Source organism: Prionailurus viverrinus, chromosome B4, assembly GCF_022837055.1.
Source record: "Prionailurus viverrinus isolate Anna chromosome B4, UM_Priviv_1.0, whole genome shotgun sequence".
NCBI classification, from domain to species: domain Eukaryota; kingdom Metazoa; phylum Chordata; class Mammalia; order Carnivora; family Felidae; genus Prionailurus; species Prionailurus viverrinus.
Window position 1 is genome coordinate 12696379 of NC_062567.1, and position 22129 is coordinate 12718507.

Below are 22129 nucleotides of genomic sequence, written 5' to 3' on the forward strand. Positions count from 1 at the left end.
GAACCATAAGGCTCCTAGAATAAAACAGAGAATATCTTTACCACCTTGGGGAAGGCATATATTCCTTAGATATAATGCAAAAGGCATTAACCATAGGATTTAAAAAATTAATAATATGACTTCATCAAAAATTAAAATTTCTCATTAAAGACATGACTAAGAAAATGAATAGGCAGGTTACAGACTGTGCAGGGGGAAGAAGAGATCATTACAAAACATATATCTAACAAGGGACTCATCTCTGGAATATAAAAGGAATTCCTACCAAAAAAAAAAACATGAAAAAAACAAATCACCAAGTTAAAAATGACAAGAGATTTGAACAGACACTTCAACAAAAGTTGAGTGAATAGCCAATGAGAATGTCCAAAATATTTGATGTCATTAGTCACCAGAACAGTGTAAATTAAATATCACAGTAAGCTATCATTTTATACCCTTCAGAATGGCTAAACTAGAAAAGACTGACAAGATCAAATGTTGGCAAGCATATACAGCAACCGGAAGTCTCATGTGTTTCTGGTGGGAATGTATACTGATAGAACCACTCTGAATAATTATTTGGCAGTTTCTTGTAATACTAAATATACATCCAGTTAATGCCCCGGAACTTCCTCTCCAAGATATTTACCCAAGAGAAATAAAAAATGCAAGAGCATACTAGTATCCTGAATATAAAAGATCTCTTACAACTCAAAAATAAAAAGACAACTCAAGTAATAGCAAAAGAACTGAAAATGCAGTGCCCCAAAGAAGATATATTATGAATGGCCAATAAGAACATGAAAAAATGCTCAGTCACTAGTTACTAGAGAAATGCAAAGGGAGACCACAATAAGGTAACACTTCACCCCCATTAGGATGGCTATTATTTAAAAAATGGAAAATAACAAATGGTGATGAGGACGATGAGAAATTGGAACTCTCAGGCATTGTAGGAATGTAAAATAGAGCAGCCACTGTAGAAAACAATTTGGCGATTCTTCAAAAAGTTAAGCATGGAATTACCATATTCTACTTTTAGGTATGTACCAAATTCTACTTTTAGGTATATACCCAAAGAAATTACAAGCACGGGCTGAAACAAACATTTGTATATCAGTATTTATAAAAGCATTATTCACAATAGTCAAAAGCTGGAAACAACTCAAATGCCCATCAGTAGATGAATGGAGAAACAAAACGGATAAACAAAAATGTATAAACAAATGACTGGACAAACAAAGCTATATATAGTTATATAATTATATATATTATATATAAATAAAATTACACATAGTTATATATAATTTGATATATATAATGTTGATAAACAAAATAAGATACAGCTATGCATTTATCTATCTATATATAAAATCACATTTTATACACACACTGGATTATTCAGCCTTGAAGCAGAATGAAATTTTGATACATGCTGCAACATACATGAACACTAAAAACATTATGCTCAGTGAAATAAGCCAGACACAAAAGGACATGTATGATTCTACTTAAATGTGAAAACTAGAATAGAGAAATTTGTAGATTCAGGAAGTAGAATAGTTTACTGACGGTTGGGCACAGGGAGTTATGTTTAAGGAGTATAGCGTTTGTTTAGTATGATGGAAAAGTCTCAGAAAAGGATGATAGTGATGATTGCACAGAATTGTAAACGTATCTTATGTCACTGAATACAATAAGCTGAAGAAAAAAAAAACAGAAACAAAAACAAAGAAAAGAAACACCTAAAAAAAAAAAATCAGTATTTAAAGTTGCCCACAGATGACACAAAACAGAAACCTGTGCCCAGATGATTTTCTGGGGGAATTTCAAAGCTTCAATGAAATCAATAGCCCAACCTCAATGTTATGCAAACTGTAACAACGCATAGAAAGGAGTCTCCAACATTTCAAGGTTAGTATAATCTTGAGAACAAAACCAGTCAAGGGAAGCCAAAGAAAGAAAAGTATAGGTCAACCTCACTTAACAATATAGATGAAAAATCCTAAATAAAATATAAGCAGCATGGATCCATCAATTTGTAAAATATATAAATCTAATCAAGTTGGACTAATAATGCTTTAAGATTAGAAGACCTAGGGGTGCCTGGGTGGCTCAGTTGGTTAAGTGTTCAACTCTTGATTTCGGCTCAGGTCATGATCTCACGGTTTGTGAGTTCGAGCTGTGTCAGGCTCTGCACCAAAAGTATGGAGCCTGCTTGGGATTCTCTCTCTCCCTTTCTCTGCCTTGCCTCTGCTCATTCGCTCGCTCTCTCTCTCTCTCTCTCTCTCTCTCTCTAAAAATAAATAAATAAGGGGCACCTGAGTGGTTCAGTCGGTTAAGCGGCCGACTTCAGCTCAGGTCATGATCTCACAGTCTGTGAGTTTGAGCCCCACGTCGGGCTCTGTGCTGACAGCTCAGAGTCTGCAGCCTACTTCGGATTCTGTGTCTCCCTCTCTGTCTGCCCCTCCTCCACTCATGCTCTGTTTCTCTCCCAAAAATAAATGAACATTAAAAATAAATAAATAAATAAATAAATAAATAAATAAATAAAACTTTAAACAATTTTTTAAAAAGATTAGAAGGTCTATAAGAAAATTCACACCACACAAACACACACACGCACGCACACACACACACACACACTTAACAGACAAAGATAGATGCAAAATATACTAAGAGAGAACCCATGACAATTGCAGGAAAACATTAGATAAAACTCAACACCCACTCATCATAAATACTCAGAAAATTAGGAATAGAAGGAAATTTTCCAAATGGGATGACAAACGTCTACCAATGCCTGCAGCAAATATACTTAGAAGTAAAAATTTCAAAGCATTTCCTTCGAATCAGAAACAACACAAGGGAGCCTGCTCTCATCACTTTGTTCCTCATTACACTACAGTGTTTTCCAGAGAGACAAGACAAGGAAACGGGGGAAAGGTTGTAAGGATTGGAAAAGAAGAGCTATAAGTTAATATTTAGGAGAGCTCATTCACTGATAAATACTTATTGTGCACCTTAATGTGTGAGGTCTTCTTCTCGGCACTAAAAATACAGCAGTAGAAAAGAAAGAAGAAAATCTGTGTTATTCTAGAGAATACAATGGTGGCTGGATAAGACATACAGAAATCAGTAGGGATTCCTTATACCAGCAACCAAAAATTTAAAAACTGTAACTTAGTTAAGACCTACTCAACAATGTTTACTGTCTTCCATGTTGCCAGACATTGTGGGGTAGGACAGTGAAGAACACAGAGAATTTTCCGCCCTTTTGGGAGCTTCTATTCAAGAAGGAGAGATAGATAATAAATAAGTAGACATATAATGAGGTAGTGAACAATTCTAGGAGGAAAAATTAATTTGAGGTGTTATGTTTGGTAAAGCGGCCAGGTTATGTCTGTAAATTTTAACTGGATTCCCTTTGCAGTAGCAGCAGCCAAAAAAAGGTGTCTAGCCATAAGAGCTCTATTTTAAAAAATGTGAGAGTTTAACAAAGAACATAAAAGAAGAACACAATAAATGCAGAGATATTCCAAATTCAAGAATATGAAGAGTCAATAAAGATACTCCCGAAAATTAATGTATAAATTCAGTGTAATTCCAGTCCAATCAACAAGTAGGATTCCATTTCTATAAAACATAAAACAGAAAGCAATATTATGTAGTGTGTATGGAGATTTATACATGCTACTCATATTATACATATGTAATTTAGTATATGTAGAAAAGCAAAGCTATAAAATTATAAAAACATGCATGAAAGTAATACATATGCAATTCAAGATACAGGGTAACTCCATGATGAGTAAGTCAGGGGGACTTTTGCTACCCTGCAACATTTTATTTATTTAAAATTAATTTTTAAAGAAAAAAAGTAATGGTTAAAAACTGTAGAGAAAGTGTATGCAAACTATTCTTTTTCCAGAAGTAATTGGAAGGAGTTTTACCTGAGAAGAGGAAAGACAAGATAAAAAGGAGAAAGAATAACCTGGAAAGACTATAGAGGAGAAACTGCCAGAAAGGGGGGGAAAAAGTCACAAGAACAGAAAACTTCCTTCTCTATTGTGTGTACTTTTCAGTCAACACTCAACATTTTGTGTTGCAAGATTTCACATGATGGTAAGTAGAGGGTTCTCCTGGGACTCTATCTCAGCTAATGGATTAGAGTGACAGATAACCAGCCTGGAGGTTCTGGGCACCTCAAGCCCTTCTATGGGACCAGTGTATCAGGCACACCTCTGAGCATTCGCTACCAGGATGCTGGAACAAAGAAGTCAGATTTGCTCTACCACTGCTTCTCAAGCCAGATGCTAGCATTGGTAGGTCTCTAGCCAGACCAACAGTGAAGCTGTCGCTCTCACGATCCTACCAAGGTGAGGTACTACAATATAGATCATCTGTATCTATATTCTAGACACAGCTTTAGCAGCAAGCTATGACCCGTCACTGAATAGCAGAAGAAATCAAGCAAAATCCACATCAAGCTAACCCAACTCCACATTTGCCCTTAGGCCAACTGTCTTGCTTGACAATTCATTCTTTGTAATACAAAGCTTCTATCTACAATCATTTCTGGCAAGGAATCATTCTGAATCCATCTTTAGGATGACTGTCATGTTTAGCACTTAAATTCAGGCTTGGTGTTATTACCCATAATATCATCAACAATGTGATATATGCTAAAACTGTTTGGTTTTGGGTTTGCTTCCCTGAAAGTAAGAAGAGAAGAAACAGAGATCATTTTCCTCGGCAGGTGGTTTACATGAAATTGAGTCTAAACCTTTCTACTAAAGGCAATGTGTGGTCCAGCAGCACCCGCACTGCCTGAGAACTTGCTGAAATGAAGAATCGGAACCCACCAACCAACTAAATCAGAATGTGGATTTTCGCAAGATCCCAGGTGACTGGTGTGTACACTTCAGTAAGGTCCAATGGTCCAGGGGATTACTAAGTGCAGGTCTTTTCTGTTTGAGTGCCATACTGGTGTCATCAGTGCCAAGTTACAGAAAAGACATTTGATCAGAAATGATGGCAGGATGATGCCTACAAGAGTCAAATTAAACTTCTAAAAAAGCTTATTGTTTTCTTGGAAGTCTTTGTTTTAGGCCGGTACATTTTATAAGCAAATCTACCCTCTTTCCAAATACTTTGGCTGAAATCTGTTAGTAAAAATATGATGTGGAACAAAAATAGTACAATCGCTGTTTCTCATTATCCCATTTTGATTCTTGAACCAAGATCAGTCACTTTCTAAAAGTACTCTGCAAGCATAAAATATATTTTCTGTTAATTCCTTTAAATATCTGTTTTACAAAAAAACTCCTTTTTAGATTCTATTTCTCCCTCCTCCTTTTCGTTACAGATTCAACCATAATTTCTCCGGTTTTTCTCCCTATTCAATTTCACCACAGGGTCCACAATCCAAACCCCATGGTTTTGAACTTGACGTATTCCATATGCTTCTCACACAACCCCAGGGAATGTTTCCAAGCACCCATCTGGATACAGTTTAGACCAGGGCAGAAATAACTCACAGGCCTTGCCATAAAGCCCTTCTCATTATCCTCTACATAAAGAGGAACATCTTGCATTCTACAAAATTTGTTTTACAAAGAAAACTCAAGCAAGTAACACAAAGTAACCAAAATTAACTTCTTATGGATGAGAAAGGAAAAGGCTGAGTCGTTAAGATTTGCCTATATGATAACTGGGATTTAGTGAAATGGATGAACCAGCATTTTGTGTTTATCTCCTATCTTCTAGAAAGAGCTCAGCATCGCCCTTCTTACTGAACTGTGAAATGCCACGCAAGGTATTTTAGAAAAGGCAGAGTGAGATCACTTAACATGCGCTGAGCATCTGGTATGCATCAGCCTTGTGCTACGCATTTGACATTTGACATCTTTAACGGTGGCCCTGTAGATGGAATGGATCTCTTTAGGTTTAAATAAATAACTTCTTGGCCTGAATTTATTAGTAACTCATCAAGAAATGGGATGTCTATCTTAAACATTCCCTTACCTGGCCCATTCCTGGCACCCACGGAATGTCAGATTAGTCAATAATGTGGGTATGGGAGAGACTAAAAGGAAAAAGACCAAAAAAGAAGCCCATTCATTTGGCAGTTATGAGGCCTCGTAAGCCATGGGAAGGACTTTGGGCTTTATCACAAGAACAATAATCATGTTTTATTCATCATTGTATATAAAGCATTGGGCATGAGAATAACATGTGCTAACTATGTGAGCACACAGTAGGGGCTTACACATATTTGTTGAAGAAAGGAAGACATATGTATCAGGTAAAAATTAGAGAGAGAGATCTCCCCCCCCCCCCCACAAAGAACTTTGAGCTTTTAGCAAAGACAAAAGCAAACAAAAACTTCTTTCCCATGTGGCAGCTTAACCTTGCTTTGCCTTTCAGGCACTCAGCGGGTGTCTTTGTTTTAACACAATGCCACTTGTTCCCTGAAGAGCACTGTCTGATTGATGGACTGAAAGAAAGCAACTTCAGATGTCTGAACATGGCCCACAAATGCGACTGTTCTTTCATTTAAATCCTTTCTTGATGCGTAGTACGGCTCCTCGAGGACAAGGGACAAGACTTTTGAATAAACAGGCCGGTGTCCTCAGAACAATCCTCTGCTCTCTACGCGAAATTGTTCTGTTCGCTTCAAAAACGGAATTAGCAATCCCAAACGATGCCCAATAATGTGGAATACGATATAACAAATAACTTTTCATTTAAAGCGGCAATGTAAACACTGAAATCTTTTCGCTCGGTGTTTGTTAAGTGGTGTTTGTCTACCACTGGTTTGGCATGTCACAGGTACTTGTCTACTGATGGATGAAGAAGTCTCATGTCTCTTACCATGTGCTTTTCACTATCTACTTCTAGGAGAAGCACATTATTGTTATTGAATGTAATCTAAGACCACTCTGAATGTGGCAGGATCCTACTATTAATTCCATATCCATAGTTTAATGAGGAACATGCCAATGATTTTACAAACCAACCACTAAGTTCCTAAAAACTTCCAAAATTATTCTTCTGTATGGAGTAGAAGGGTAAGGTGGATTGGGGTAGGGACATGGTATACGGGGTAAGGAAGGCTTGATTGTGATGGGGATTCCTGCTGGAAGAAAGAAGGTTAGTACTTCTCTGGAAGATTCTAAATGTGTCTGATTCAGAAAAAGATACAGTTACTGTTCTCTGAAAATAGACATTCCACAGATTAAGGCACTAAGAGTTTAGGCATATCTTTCTCAGAATGTTAGGCAGCGTTCTAGAACCATTCTCAAGAATTTTAATACCATTTATAACCCAAACTATGACTACACAGAGGAAATTTGGAAACAGTCTTCTTAAAGTTCCCACCATGTCCTCTAACAGTTGCTTGGACACATGCTATTAGTTGTCCATTCTATTAGTAACCGTGCTTCCTTCCTGCAGATTTATTCACACTGAAACAATACACCATAAAAAAAAAAGGGGGATTTACATAAAAGACAGCTGGAGCCGGTTGCCAGGGGAACTGACAATGTTCCAGACACATTCCACGTTAGAGGGATAAACTTCCGGGTAGCCAGGGCTGTTGAAGATGCCTTCAGCCATGTGGAAGGTTCCACCACAAGCTGGAAGAAAAGAGAAACAAAGTGAGTGCCAGAGTGAAGGTCGACTATAAGATACCATAAGGGCAAGGAGAAAGAACTCTACAGGAGCTGTTAGCAAGATCAAAGGATATCCTATTTCCATTTCCAATTAAAAAACAATCCATGTCATATATAATAAGGAAAAGATTATGAAGACTGAAAATAAGCCACAGGATATGGTAGATCAGAAGGAATCTCTGTCGTTTCTCTTCTCAAAGCCATTTCTTGCTGCAAACTATAACTTCATGTAATAAAAGACTTATTTTAACTCCACAACCACTCAGTGTTTCTGGCCAGGATGATTTTCAACACCGGCCCTGAAAAGAAGGCAATGTTCCAGCTTTTGTCTCTCAAGAGCACACACACACACACACACACACACACACACAAACACATCTTCTAGGTGTTTTGTGCTTTTAACTGCCAATAACCGGGAAGCTGGCAGCTGACAAACAGCACACCCCTGGCCTACAGACCCAGTACCGGTGACTCCTCCTTCCCCTCCTCCCACCATGCCACCATCCATCCTGCCACCAGTGACAATACCCAGACCTGTCTGAGCCCAGCTGCGAGGCCAGGGAGACTGGAGAACAGCAGCTGTCCATTCAGAAGAGATGCCGACGGACACTGCCAGTCAGGGGCTGGCTTAACAGACATGTCACGAAGGAGCGAGCACGCTGGCCATTCCGACATCATCCCAACCCATCCTCCCCACTCCCAGAGCTCACTATTAGCATGAGCCGCAAGAGCCAAGGTAAGGAAGTACCCCAAGCGTCCACCAGTGGGTGAGCGGATAAAGAGGACGCCGCACGGAGTTTACTACTGTTAGAATTTACAAGAAGGTTAACCTCAGCTGGAAGACGGAGAGGTTCATCACAGAGGTAGGCTCAGGGATGTGGCTCCTAATTCCGAAGATACGGCAGTCCCAAATAACAAACTGAGGCTTTCTATCACATCCCTCTTAACCCAGTAATGCCATTTGCTGACTCCTCTTACCTGATGATGACGCGGCGTATGTAGCATGGAAACCCTCGGAATTCACTCTAGAATCTGAGACAAACCTCAGCGTCAGAGCATTGCTAAAGGAAGTGATGGGATGCGGCATGGAGGCACCACAGTAGCGGCCTGGATAGGAAAAGGACAAAAAGAGCGAGCGATCAAGTGGCACATGGCACAGACTGTCATTTCTAGTAAACGTGCATTTATTAGAACCACAGGAGATGGAAGCAAAAAGAAGAAATCAGTATTTGGAGAATTTAAGGCAGGGTCGGTGTTTGGGACAGTGCCAGAGAGTTAAATATAAACTATAAAGACAAGCACAGGAGATATGATTTATAAACATTGAAGGGTATCAGGGGGAGGTAAGAAAGATGTAGACAACCTGGGTCCAAGCGGAACGAATGCTAAAATCTCTAGCCAAGTACGGACCCGCGCAAGTAAATGCACTAATGCTTAAAAGCAAAGCATTACAGCCAAAAAAATAAATGTGTGGATGCCGGAGCCAGAATACATGGATTCAACTCCTAGCACTGCCATTTGCTAGAGGCGCGACCTGAGATAAGTCACTGACGTTCTCTGTGCCTCAGTTTCCCCACTGGAGAAAAGAGACTATCAATAATAATGAAACCTCTATCATCAGGGTATGAGGATTGACCAAGTTGCTATTTATAAAGTTCTTAGAATAGCACTCAGCACAAGTGAAGTGCTATGTAAGTGACTGTTAAATAATATCCCTTCATCCTTGGTCAAATGCTTACAGATAAACATCCCAAGCAACGCAATCAGGACCGCATAGAGCAGAGAGGAATCGATTGCCCACTACTGTCCCAGGCTCTGCTCTGGGCCCTGGAAATAGAGCAACTAGCAAAACAAAGTCCCTCCTCTGATGGAGTTTGTCTTCTAGTGCAGGATAAGAAATCTTGTATGCCAAAGCTCAAAGATGACTACCTCATGGAGAAAGTTTAAATAACCTGAGATGATTTTACTTGAAGATACTTCAGAAACTAGACAGCAGCATTCTTTAATTTCACCGGGATGTCCTGCAATCAGAATTCCCATGTGTGTGTTTGTTGCTGTATTTTTTGCTTTGTTTATTTAGTTACTTCTTCCCTCCTTCCTTCTTTCCTCCCTCCCTTCCTTCCTTCCTTCCTTCCTTCCTTCCCTTCTTGCTTCCTTCTCTCCTCCCTTCCCTCCTCCTTCCTTCCCTCCTTCCTTCTTTCCTTCCCTTCTTCCTCCCTTCCTTCCTTCCTTCCCTTCTTCCTTCCTTCTCTCCTCCCTTCCCTCTTCCTTCCTTCTTTCCTTCCTTCCTTCCTTCCTTCCTTCCTTCCTTCCTTCCTTCCCTCCTTCCTTCTTTCCTTCCTTCCTTCCTTCCCCCATTGCTTCTACTGAGGACAAAACCAGAAGGACCATGCTCAATTCGAATATAAGAACTGGTCATATACTAACAAGAAATTTCTCACGGAATGCTATCTAATGCCAGGATGGACTGAATTTCATTGCTCTCTAAAGCAGTTGCAACTTTTAAATTAAAAGAAAAATACATAAACTGTTCATGTCCTTGAGTGTGAACAAGCTGTGTTTCTTGAGCCCCACCTTCACTCTTGCTATCCTACCCTCTAACACTCTTTACTTGGCTTATATTGCTCTTCCTATCTGTTGGAACCATTCCAACCTCCAATAACAGCATATACGTAGGTAAATATATAAATACGACCCAGCCAGGGCCACAGACGAGTGCGTGAGCGCTGCGGTACCTCGGAGGGGTGCGTCATCGTAATTGCCATCCAAAATTTCTAGAAAGTCTTGTGTACACATTGCAGTGCTTTCAAGTCCAAAGTGGCTGAAGGAGAGGGTGATGTGATTGACTGCAAGAGAAGGAGAGAGGACTAAGAGAGCCCTGGCAAACAAAACATACAGGGAGCGAGGTTTATCCTTTGATCAATTCCTTTGCAGGTTCTCCAGCAGGGAAGCGACGCATTTGGCTCCTCTGAAGAGCGACAGAATCAATGTTTTTTGAAAGTGCTTCCAGAATCTGAAATGCTGATGGTGGTAAATAAGAGGGCCCTGGGGTATGTTCATTCCACGGAGACCACGCGGAGTGCTTGTCGGAATATAGGGTCTTTACACTTTTTGCATCAGCCATTGCTGGCTGACTAGTTTGCTGACTTGTAAATGAGATGCTCCTACCCCCCTGGCACGCACAGCCTAGCTCTCTTAGTTTTACCTGCAGCCCAGAGCCAGGACCCTAGAGGTTTGGAGTCATTTATAAAGAAAGCTTTGAATTACTTGCAAAACAGCAAGTGCCTGGGTGTGTTTTTTCTTTTGCTATTCATCCAGGGTCCCTAATCTTCAGAATAGGATCTTTTCCTATTAATGTCTTTGAACCAGTGAGATCTTTCATCTAAATGCTTTACAACTCATTAGAAATTATCCTTACATGCAAAACCGCTCAGCTCAAGGCAGGGGGCTCCTTATCAGAGGCTTAGTTTCTGGCCAGCTGGCAACTTTCTTTGGCTAAGGATTACTTCGCCAAGACCCCAATCATATGCATGGTAATAAACATATTCTTTTGTCACCTCTTAACATCCCTAGTTAGAAAATATTGAAGTGTTAGAAAATATTTAAGTCGAACTTATCATTTTTTAGATTAGCTAATGGGGCCTCGCTGGCTTAAGTGGATTTGCTTATTGTCACGAAAGTGATTAATCATAAAGCAGAGTAAAGAACTTAATGCCTTTCCTCCATTATGGCTGAAATCATAAATTTTTCCCGAAAACCTCAAGGAAGGGCAGGGCCCCTCTGAAACATGCGGGATGGCCCCGGGATCACCCTCTTCGCAATCATTTCGCTTTGAGTCCTGAGAGGTCTCCTCCTTTTCTCTGTCTGCAAAGTGTGGACAGTAATTCTTACCACCAGGCTGTTACCAGGTCAAAAAATATGATTCTAGAATTCTAAAAAGGAAATTATGTAAACACTCACTTAGTGTTTCTTCCAGGCCGTGTGCTAGAATTTTTTGTAGTACATGCATTGCACGAGAGGCCGGGTTTTATAATCAGCTTCCACTTTGATCGAAGGTCGATATGCTTATGGCATCACATTCCCAAACTATGAGTTATTAATTTTTCAGTTTGTGGTTCTTATTAATCATTTAGTCATTTGGCAACTGTCCCGAATATCTACCACACTCAAGGCACATGTGTCAAAAACTATTTGTCAGTTATTTTTGCTTATCCCCAATTTCACGTGCCTGTCAATACAGCAAGGTTACAGGTTTTTTTTTTTTTTTCTTTTTCCTCTGTTAGGCCTTGAACCTTAAATTTTTTTTTTTTTTACTTAAGAATAAACAGTCAAAATTACTTTCCTATCAGATTAGGAAGTGCTCGTTCTTGTGCACATCAGGAATGGGGACTTCCAAAAAAAGAAGAGGAAGGCCATCAACTGTTACCATTGAGGAGACGGGAACATTAGTCATAGATGGACTTTCCCACAGACACCATCCATCCTGGATTCCTTTCCTTTTTTCTTTTTTGTTACTTACATGGAGGCTGAGCTTGAATTATCCAGCTGCAGTTCTGATTGTGTGGATACTTGGCAGGGAACAATGGAGAGGATATAGTATCAGATGAGTCGGTAAGGATGTAGCCCCCACAGGCTGAGGAACACAAACACACACACACACACGCACGTCAAATACTTTTGATTTCTACTGACCGCACAAAACAATTTGATGAGTAAAAACACAAATGATGTTTTCCTATTTCTGAAACACATGCCCAGGAAGTACTCTGCCAAGGAAGCTGCACATAAACCATGAGAAAATGGAAATGCACCGTACGTTTATAACAATATTCTTCAATTACAGGAAGTGGGGAGGGGCAGAGGACAAAAGATGAAGTGGCTATGAACTGCTTGAGCCACTGAAACAAAACTCTAGTATGGGTCCACTTACTCTGCCTGCTCATAAATTAGAGGTATAGGGATAATCTGTTTCTGAGGAACTTTATTTATTTATTGTTTGGAAAATAAATAGTCAATTGAACAAGAGTGCATAGGATGGCTGTGTGTTATCAGAGAAACGCAAAACTCTGTGGCGGTGCAGACAGGAGAGTCTGGCCAGCTGGGGAGCGTAAGGGGTGTCTCCCGGAGGAGAGTGGCTGGAGGAGGAAGTGGGGCTGAGGAAGAGACACAGAGGAGGGTCAGGCCTGCGACTGGGCAGACTTGGCTAAAGTATGGGGCTCCTGAAGGGTGTTGGGGAAAAAAAAAGACTGGGGAAGGTTCCAGGACCCTTGGGTAACATCTGGAGGAATTTGGGGCTCCATTCTCCATGCGATGAAGAGCCAGGACAGATTCACGGAGCACACAAGGGCATGGCTGGAGTAGGGCTTTTGGGAGCTGACTTTGGAGGAAGATGGGGAAAGGGTGGGTGAGCAGGAGGAGGCTTTGTAATAATCCAGAAGAGACCTCTTGGGAACATTGTTTACTATGAAGCAAACCATAAGTAATTAATTAAATGAAAAATGAAATGCATTAAGAAACTATTCTTTTCTTTGCAGAGTGGCGGATTCATGCACTCTGTCTTGCTCCCAAGTCTACAATGCATCTTTGAGAGACCCCGACCCAGAAAACATCCCTAGCCAGGGCTCTTTGCTGTAGGATACAAGCAAGCTCCAAATAGACCAATGACTAAACAGACCACCCGTATTTGAAATGACAAGGACCATCTGAGTAAAAGTCAGAGGCAAACTGAAGCTGGCCAACAACTCCTTCCACCTTGGGCTCTATCCCTGACAATGGGAATAAAGGATTCATCTCCAGGAACGACCGGATGAAAGGCAACGGTGAAAAAGTCTACAAGGATGAACTGAGAAGTGGTGAGTCAAGAACAGAAACAGTAGGAAACAACACCGATTCCTCAGGTGGTTCAGGGCACCACTACCTCAAGGGTTAGTTACCACCAGACTCTACATTGCACGCAAGCCTTGTGATTTATAATTGTCCCAGCAGAAAATCCTGGACAAATGCCAGATAATTTATCTACTCATGAACAAATATGGAGAAACACTTTGTTACAGTGACCCTAGTATTAAAAATGCTCTGAAATATCATTCTGAAAGCTCGAGAGACACACAGATCCAAAGGAAGTCGGCGTCGCCTGTCAGACGATCGTAAACTTAAAGGATCAACAGGTGGAATAATTGCAAATCGTAGTTCCTTTGCTCTATTTAAATTGTCGCCTGTTAAGTAGAAAGCTGGGACCGATTTCTGAGCACTGGCCTCCTTTTTCTTGCGGCACCAGGAAGGGCACTCCAGAACAGACAGCGGATACCTCAGGGACACACACAGAGACACGCAGCACTTGCCTTGGCTGAAGTGAGCTCGGAAGCCCCTGCTCTGTCTGGAAGGGCCAGACTGAAATCGCAACGAGAGGCTGTTTCCTGAAGAAACGATGGGGTTAGCCAGCGGCTGTCTTCCACACGTTCTGGCAAGGCGGGCAGTTGTGGGGCTTACGCCATCATATACCTACAAATTAAGACAACAGGGTTAATAGTTCAGAACTTCAGATTTACATCTATGGGGCCCATGGTCCATGGGCTATGTACACATTGGTGAGCTGGTGGAAAGCAATACATTCACCGGATCTAGTGTTTTATGTCATTGTCTTGTCAAATAGCCCATGGGAGGGTCTGAATCATTGGTTATGTCTACGGAACTTATATGGATTCCAGTGGGAGTTCCTCTGTCGGAGCCCACAATTACATCCCTGGATATTTTACTTTCACAGCCCTCCCTCCTCCCCTGACCTCAGCACATCACATCAAGTGCCATGCCCACACCATGTACTGAAATGTTTGAGGCAAGAATCAAGATAGGAACAAATAGGTGAGGAAGAAGGAGGAGTAACCATTTGTTTTCAGAAACCCAACCCTTTGCCATAACTTTTTGCTTTCCATAGGATAGTGGTCAAGAAGGAAGAATATTGGCAGAGTTCTTTCAAATGATATAGTGAGTGAGCCTAACTCAGAAAATTATCTAGTTAATAAAAAAAAAAAAGGTACTAGGTTCTATGTCTGCCCAGGGCTATGTTGGGACTTAGCTGACCCTCCAGACGTACTGATGGAATAGAGTTGACATTACATGTACCCAAATCACTGTATGGGTTTGTGAAATTGAAACTTGGTTAATTTCCTTGGAAGTCGGTGTGTCTGGTGTGCAGTTTTTAACACAGTTATGTATAAATGGGGGAAGTGAATTCCTTTTCTTTGGATGATAACAAGAATGGCAACCATTCATTTAGTGCTCACCCTCTGCCAGCAACTGGTTCAGACCTTCACGCACACTATCCATTTCCTTTTCCCCAATTGTCCTCCATTTTTAAGAAGACAATTGCTACACAGAGACAAAATTGTGTGGCCGACTTCCACAATTCCTAAGAGGGAGCAGCTCATGTTAAACCAGACAACTAGATTCTAAAATTCAGAATTGAAACTCTCATATTGTCTAATGCAAGATACCAATTAAGCAGGATAGGATCAACTGTCAACTACCAGAGTGGGATTAAAACATGAAGTTAGGATACGGCTGTTTCACCCAAGATAAACTGTCATTTATATTTCATAAGAAACACTTGGGGGAAAAAAATAGAAAATTCGGGGATTGGACGCAAAGGAAGTTCACATAAATTATTTTAAAATATCTAGTGAGGATTATAATCACTGTTCTCTCTAGCACATAAGTATGAGTGGGAGGCAATTCTCAGTTTAGTTCATCATAAGCACATGAATCAAACATCAATAAGATGTTTAACTCTCTACTGAGGGGCTAAAACTTTTACAATACTGAACTTAAATAAATGTGGTTCTAGAACACCATTTCCTTCTTTTTTCTTTTTCATTGCTTTATTTAATGTCCGTATTTTAAATCCACAGGTCCAATAAATAAAACCTTAAAACTGATTTTTATTTAACATTTTTTACAAAAATTTTTTTTAATGTTTATTTATTTCTGAGACAGAGGGAGACAGAGCATGAGTGGGGGAGGGGCAGAAAGAGAGGGAGACATAGAATCAGAAGCAGGCGCCAGGCTCTGAGATGTCAGCACAGAGCCCAATGCAGGGCTCGAACTCACAAACTGTGAGATCATGACCTGAGCCAAAGTCGGCCGCTCAACATACTGAACCACCCAGGCGCCCCGGCCTCTATTTAACATTTAAAGATTGATTACAAACTCAGTTACATTTTCTTAACCAAGTCAAATTATAGTTTTCAATCTAGTATGACTGCTTCTATTGAACATGTTGAACACCATCAATAATAGTCAAAACAATGTATAAATCAAGGGGCGCCTGCGTGGCTCAGTTGGTTAAGCATTCAACTTTGGCTCAGGTCGTGATCTCATGGTTTATGGGTTTGAGCCCCACATTGGGCTCTGTGCTGACAGCTCGGAACCTGGAGCCGGCTTCGGATTCTGTGTCTCCCTCTCTCTCTCTCCCTTTCCCCACTCACGCTCTCTTTCCTTGAGTAAAAATTTATTTTACTCAAAAATAAATAAAAACGTTAAAAAAAAACAGTGTATAAATCAAGATTACAAAACCTCGTTACTACATTTATACTTCAACCTACTCTCAAATGTTACCAGCATTGTTTTAATCCAAGACTTTATTTTTGGTATACTTGGCTTTATACTTTCCGAAGGTGATACAGCTATAACATCCTTAGAGTTCAGTAATGTTAATACTGTCTTGCTTTAAAGAATACCTTCCTAGAACGCCTTGGGAGTCTAGAGAATATGCCAATTGACTCTTGGTCAAGACTATCCACACGAGACTATTTGCTTCTTTTGGGGTGATGTGTTTGTTTAGCACAGCATTTCTTATACTTCAGCAGAACACTGGGGTTCTGTGAGGTATACAGACTCCCCCACCAAAAAAATACCACCAACAAAAACAACACATACACTAAGAGGATTTTTACAAGTCCATACACTCACAAAGGCAAGACTCTTTTAGTCTCCTTTATCTCTCCCCAAACTCAGAGGTCTAGTGAGTAAGTAGGTATTGTTCCTTCTTTTCTAAATGGCTGCAATCCTCTTAAGGCAAAAAAGTAAGGTAGAAATTTAGGGCTAAATGGTTCAGAAAGTCATAAGAATGAGCCACTTCCCAGGGGATCCTTTGAATGGGCACATCTTCCAGGATGTCTATGTGTTTCTCAGACCTCCCTCCCCCAGAGAGCCTGGAATCAAAGGGCCTTGGTTGCAGTTCATACGGCTGGAGCATTGCTTTTCAGGAAGTGGATCTGAGGTAGAAGGTTTCCAGATGTCCCTGAATCAAAATTATATACCACTGAAACACTACATTTGATTAGCACGTTGTAATTTTATAAGGACCATCAGAAACATCCTAATCTAGTCCTCAACACCATGTGATTTTTTTGTTTGCATGAAGAAAATGAGACTTAGTGTGCTAGCTATTAAAGTATTGCCTCATCCAGTGTAAGCTAGTGACTAATCCGAGTTCATACACACAGTGAGTAGAGTCAGGAACTTACGTCCCCTGTCTCCAAATTCTATATTATATCTTGTCACTTCTCTTTAAAATGCTGGCGATAGTTATTAAGATATATATATCCAGTTGTTGCTTTATGAAAGTGCAAGACCTCAGATTAACAAGGAAACAACTGATTTTTTAAATAGTTTAGAATAGCAATTCTTTTATTTTAGATGGTTCCTAACTCTTGTAATACCAAAGAAATTTAACTTTTTTTTTTGAGAGGGAGAGAGAAAGGGAGAGTGTGGGAGAGGGGCAGAGAGAGAGGAAGGGAGAATCTTAATCGGGGCTCCATGCTCAGCGCAGAGTCTGACGTGGCACTTGACCTGACAACCATGAGATCGTGGCTTGAACCGAAATCAAGAGTCAGATGCTTAACCGACTGAGCCGCCCAGGCATCCCCAAATCAATTTAACTTTTAATTTATAAAATTATAAGAAAAAAACTGCAAGGAAGAAAATATGAGAAACCTTGATCCCATTTATTTAAAATTCTAAAGTCATGGAAATTATCAATATGCATTTCCCCTTACTTCCATTTAGTTCCCAAGGCAGACCTAGCAAATTATATTACTATTGGAGACACACATAACAGTCACATAACTTACAGATATATAATTCTTACTTAAGTCTACTGCCAAGAGTTTTCTAGGCCTGAGAATTGGTTTTCTGATCTGTTGCTCAAGTGGTAAAAGTCAGAGAAATATACCACCCTCCCCCCCGCCCCCTGCAAAACCGGTACATTTCCATTAACTCATTTCTAGATGACATGAGTAAAATTTTGAAGTTGAATCCACAAAGGAAAAAGTAGCCATACCCCTGAAAGCTCCAACTACTGGGACTCTAAAAACAAAGGCATATCTGGTTGAGGGATGACCTAATTTCTACAAGAAGTTAATCGGTCCCTTCACAAAGTACCCAGAGTTTTATCAAATTTCCGGATACAAACACACACATTCAAAATGCCTAAACTTATATTTATCACATGAAAATAGGAGACTAAGAGAGTAGACTTGGGCATATAACAGACGGTAAATATTTGATGTATGGATGAGTGCATGAATTACATAGGTAAGAATATATGGCCTCTAAGAACAGAGGACTAAGAATGAGGGAAAGTCCAGAGTTAGGAAATAGCTGTCCTCCCTCTCATGGATTGGAATGTATAAATGCATAGCAGGCATGACAGTGAGTAAAAGAGGCTATTCACAGTGGGAAAGAGGTCAATTGGGGCTGCTTTCTGGGCAGGCTTTTTACATTTTGGCCCCAATGGGCAATGGAGGAGGGTCTAATCACAGGACATGGCTTATGCCACACACACAACTGCCCAGTGCCCTTCTTACAGGCAGTGCCAATCTTTTGCCAGCACTGCGAGAGAACACGGAAGGCGGAAGGTGGGCAGAGGACATCAGGCCTGTCCCTAGAGCCCAGAGTATTCAGGACACATGACATTATGGCGCTCTTGGGAACCCTCCGCACTCGAAGCTCTAACCAGAAGTTTGAACTGAGCCAAACATTTGTGTACTTGCACAAACATTTTAATACTTGATGCTTTAATATCTTAAGGAGATCTGAGAAACCTTTTTTTTTTTTTTTCAGAGTTAACACGTGTCGGCTCCAGCATAAAGTGACATTGGGGTGGGGAGCCATTCAGGTACAAGACTAACAGTCCTTTGTGATGACATTTATAGAGGCCTGGGTCAGGGTGCTAAGCACTGGTAGTTTGAGAAAAGAGAGGGAGCTTCTGCCGTCCCATACACTTACTGATGATAGAAATAAGTGTGATGACACAAGTGTAAAGCTCGGACTGTTCACCAGAATTAAATGAGTACAAAGATACAAAGCCCTCACAACACTTCCTGGCACACAGTACGTACTTGAGAGATATAAGCCTCTATTTGTAAAGGGAGACAAAGAGAAGGATAAATTGCTCTGTATGAAACGAACAAAAGTAGGAAGCTATTGCAGCAAAACCAAAAAGAGGTCTGAGAGAAGGGGTTTGTCCAGCAACACGGATGAGGCTGGAGCATAACCCATGGATATTACCAGCTGGGACTGTTGGGGCGGGGTGGCAGGGAGTGGGGCGGTGGGGGCAATTCTGACCTGGCTCCCAGTGATTCATGTCCCCGTGTAGTCACCCCACCCCCACCCTGCCCAGGAGTGCGGGCTGCACCTAATGACTTACTTCTTCCAAGGAAGAGATGAGAGCCACGGTGATGGGATGTCACTTTCATGACTAGGTTACAAAAGAGGGACTGTTCCATCTCGTCAGCTCTTTCTCTTGCACTCTGCACTGCCTGCTTTGATGAGTCTAGCCGCTGTGCTATGAGATACCCTGCAGAGAGGCCCTCCTGGAGAGGAGACGAGGGAGGCCTCCAGCCCGTTTTCTGCGGGGAACTGAATCCTGCTGCCGACTATGTGAGCCAGCTAGGAAAGGGCCAGGTACCCGGCACCCTCATTCTTGGTTCACAGAAATGTTCAATGTTGTTGTTTTAAGGCATTGGGGTTTGGGATATTTGTTATGCAGCAATCGATAACTAATGCAGGAGGTGTGAAATGAGGGACCGAGAGAGAAATGAATAATGGAGTCTTAAGGATCACTTTTGAACTCGACTGCTCTACTGCTATTTGCAGTAAACACCTGCCAGTGCTCCAAATAGTTAGTCAAAGTCTACTACACAAAGGAACCTCAAGATCGTGGTATTTTGGAGAAATTAAAAACAAAGTGTAAATTCCAATATTCTCTTAACAAGGGGGACGGAGAAAGGGAATGGCCACAAGAAGCAAGAGACAGTGGGCTTAAAATGTGAACCGCGGCAAGAAATAGCCATCTGGTTGACCTCCTTCCTTCTCTCTTCACTTCTCCTCTCTCCTCATTTCTCTACATAGAAATCCCTGAAAATATCATGGGAGAATAATGAGTTTCCTACACCCCTGAGTCTCCTTTTCCTCACCCGGAGTGATCAACCACTGAACACCACTGAGGGAGCAAACATTACTCATGAACTTAGTGGCATGGAGGTCCCTGGAGGTCTAATGAGTTGTTTGGACATAATTATGGACAGACACTAACTGAGTGGACGGAGCTGTGTGTGCAAAGGGGAGAAACAGAGGACTAAGTGTTGACACCTTCACTTCTCTTTTAACAGTTGGCTCCTCTAGGGATGGAGGAAGGAGCCATGAGGTAATATGTGCTGCCTGGCACAGGAGAAGTACTCAGTGAATCCAGTTATCCTGTTTTCTTTATTTGTTTCTTCCTTAGTTCTTTGGAAAATACGGCTATCACAAACTGTTCGGGAATTTGTGATAGGATGCATTAACGTACCAGCTGACTTGGAGATAACAAAGTACCTGACCTCTTTGAGGAAAGGCAATGATTTCAAATATGGGTTCCTCCCCAAACACCTTCCCTACAAAACCTTCCCAGCTCCACAACACAGCTTCATAAATACTCCACAAGTGGAGCCTCAATGGATGTCCATATCCATGGTTAGTTCAAACCACACTGTTCATATCCCTTCTGTTGCATGGCCTTTGCTGACTGGCTATGCACAGGCTCCAGCCTGTCTGACATTTTCCATCAGATCAACTAAAGCCCAGGGGCAAGCACACTGACCTTCGATTAAAAACACCCGGGAAACCCAGGGACCTTATGGTCAGAACACCTGGAAGCATTCTGTTCTTAGGTCCCAACACTTGAGTCCTGGGTCCACCGAGGGTATTTGTTTTCTTGCCAAGGCACTTCAGAAGCCGCTGGTTATCGTTCCATCATCTCACAAATGGGGGTGGAGAATCTCTCCCTCTGTCTCATCATTGTAAAGATCAAGTCAGACAATGTATTGGAAGTGTCGTGGAAAGAATATAGTATGAATGTGAAGGTAAGTTTCTCCCATTCATTATGGGAATCCTCATGCGTATATTTCCAGTAGGATTTGGCAATGCAGAGTAAATGTAAAAGCTAGCACTTCCACATCAATATGTCTAACCTAGGGAAACTCTTGCATGATTGCATTCAGAAATATGTCCAAGAACGTCCATTGCTATAAGAGTTGCAACAGCTGAATATTGGAAGCAATTTGCACATGCATTCACAGTGGAATGGGCATGCAACTCGTGGTATACTCATAAAATGGAGTATTGTACGATGGCAAAAATAATGCATTAAGGGCGCGTGGGTGGCTCAGTCGGTTAAGCGTCCGACTTCAACTCAGGTCACAATCTCGTGGTCCGTGAGTTCGAGCCCCATGTCGGGCTCTGGGCTGATGGCTCAGAGCCTGGAGCCTGCTTCCAATTCTGTGTCTCCCTCTCTCTCTGCCTCTCCCCCGCTCGTGCTCTGTCTTTCTCTGTCTCAAAAATAAATAAACGTTAAAAAAAAATTTTAAAAAAAAGAATGCATTAGATCTAAATGCATTACAGAGCAGACAAACGTTAAAAACAGAATGTTGAGTGAACAGAGCAAATAGAAGGGTATTGTATTTGCGGTATTCCTTGCTTAAGGTTTTAAAACTTGCAAAATAATATATGCTGTATATGAAAACTACAAGAAAAATGAAAAAGTATAAAAATAGCCATGGGCGCTGTAAACCCAAATTCTGATAAGCAGTTTCCTCTGTGATGAGAATAGGGAATAGTGTCAGTGCGGGTGACACATGGGACTTCACTGTCTCTTTAGTAATTCCTTTATTTTGGGGGAAAAAAAAAGAACTTGAAGCAAGTATGGGAAAATATTACAATTTGGCAAGTCTGGACAGTGAGATGACTTTGTTCTTTATACACTTCACATGTATTATATAGTCTATACTTTTTTATATACTTAAAATATTTCATAATAGAGTGTTCACTAAAGAAAAGAGCATTTAGATAAAGAAAATAATAGGGAATGTCGAGTCAGAGTCACATATAAATATGGTCTTCATAGCACTATGATAATAAAGAAGTAATCAAAATGG

General features: G+C 40.9%; 1 protein-coding gene across 1 annotated transcript in view; it reads right to left on the reverse strand.

Moving 5' to 3' along the window:
• The window catches only part of CUBN (cubilin), a 283623-nt gene that overhangs the window by 109232 nt on the left and 152262 nt on the right, over positions 1-22129 (reverse strand). Inside the window, exons 32-36 of the mRNA XM_047868193.1 lie at positions 14000-14159; positions 12178-12291; positions 10394-10504; positions 8637-8765; positions 7490-7622 (exon numbers count right to left, since the gene is read on the reverse strand). Of these exons, the coding sequence (XP_047724149.1) occupies positions 7490-7622; positions 8637-8765; positions 10394-10504; positions 12178-12291; positions 14000-14159 (647 nt within the window). The remainder of the gene's footprint in view (positions 1-7489; positions 7623-8636; positions 8766-10393; positions 10505-12177; positions 12292-13999; positions 14160-22129) is intronic.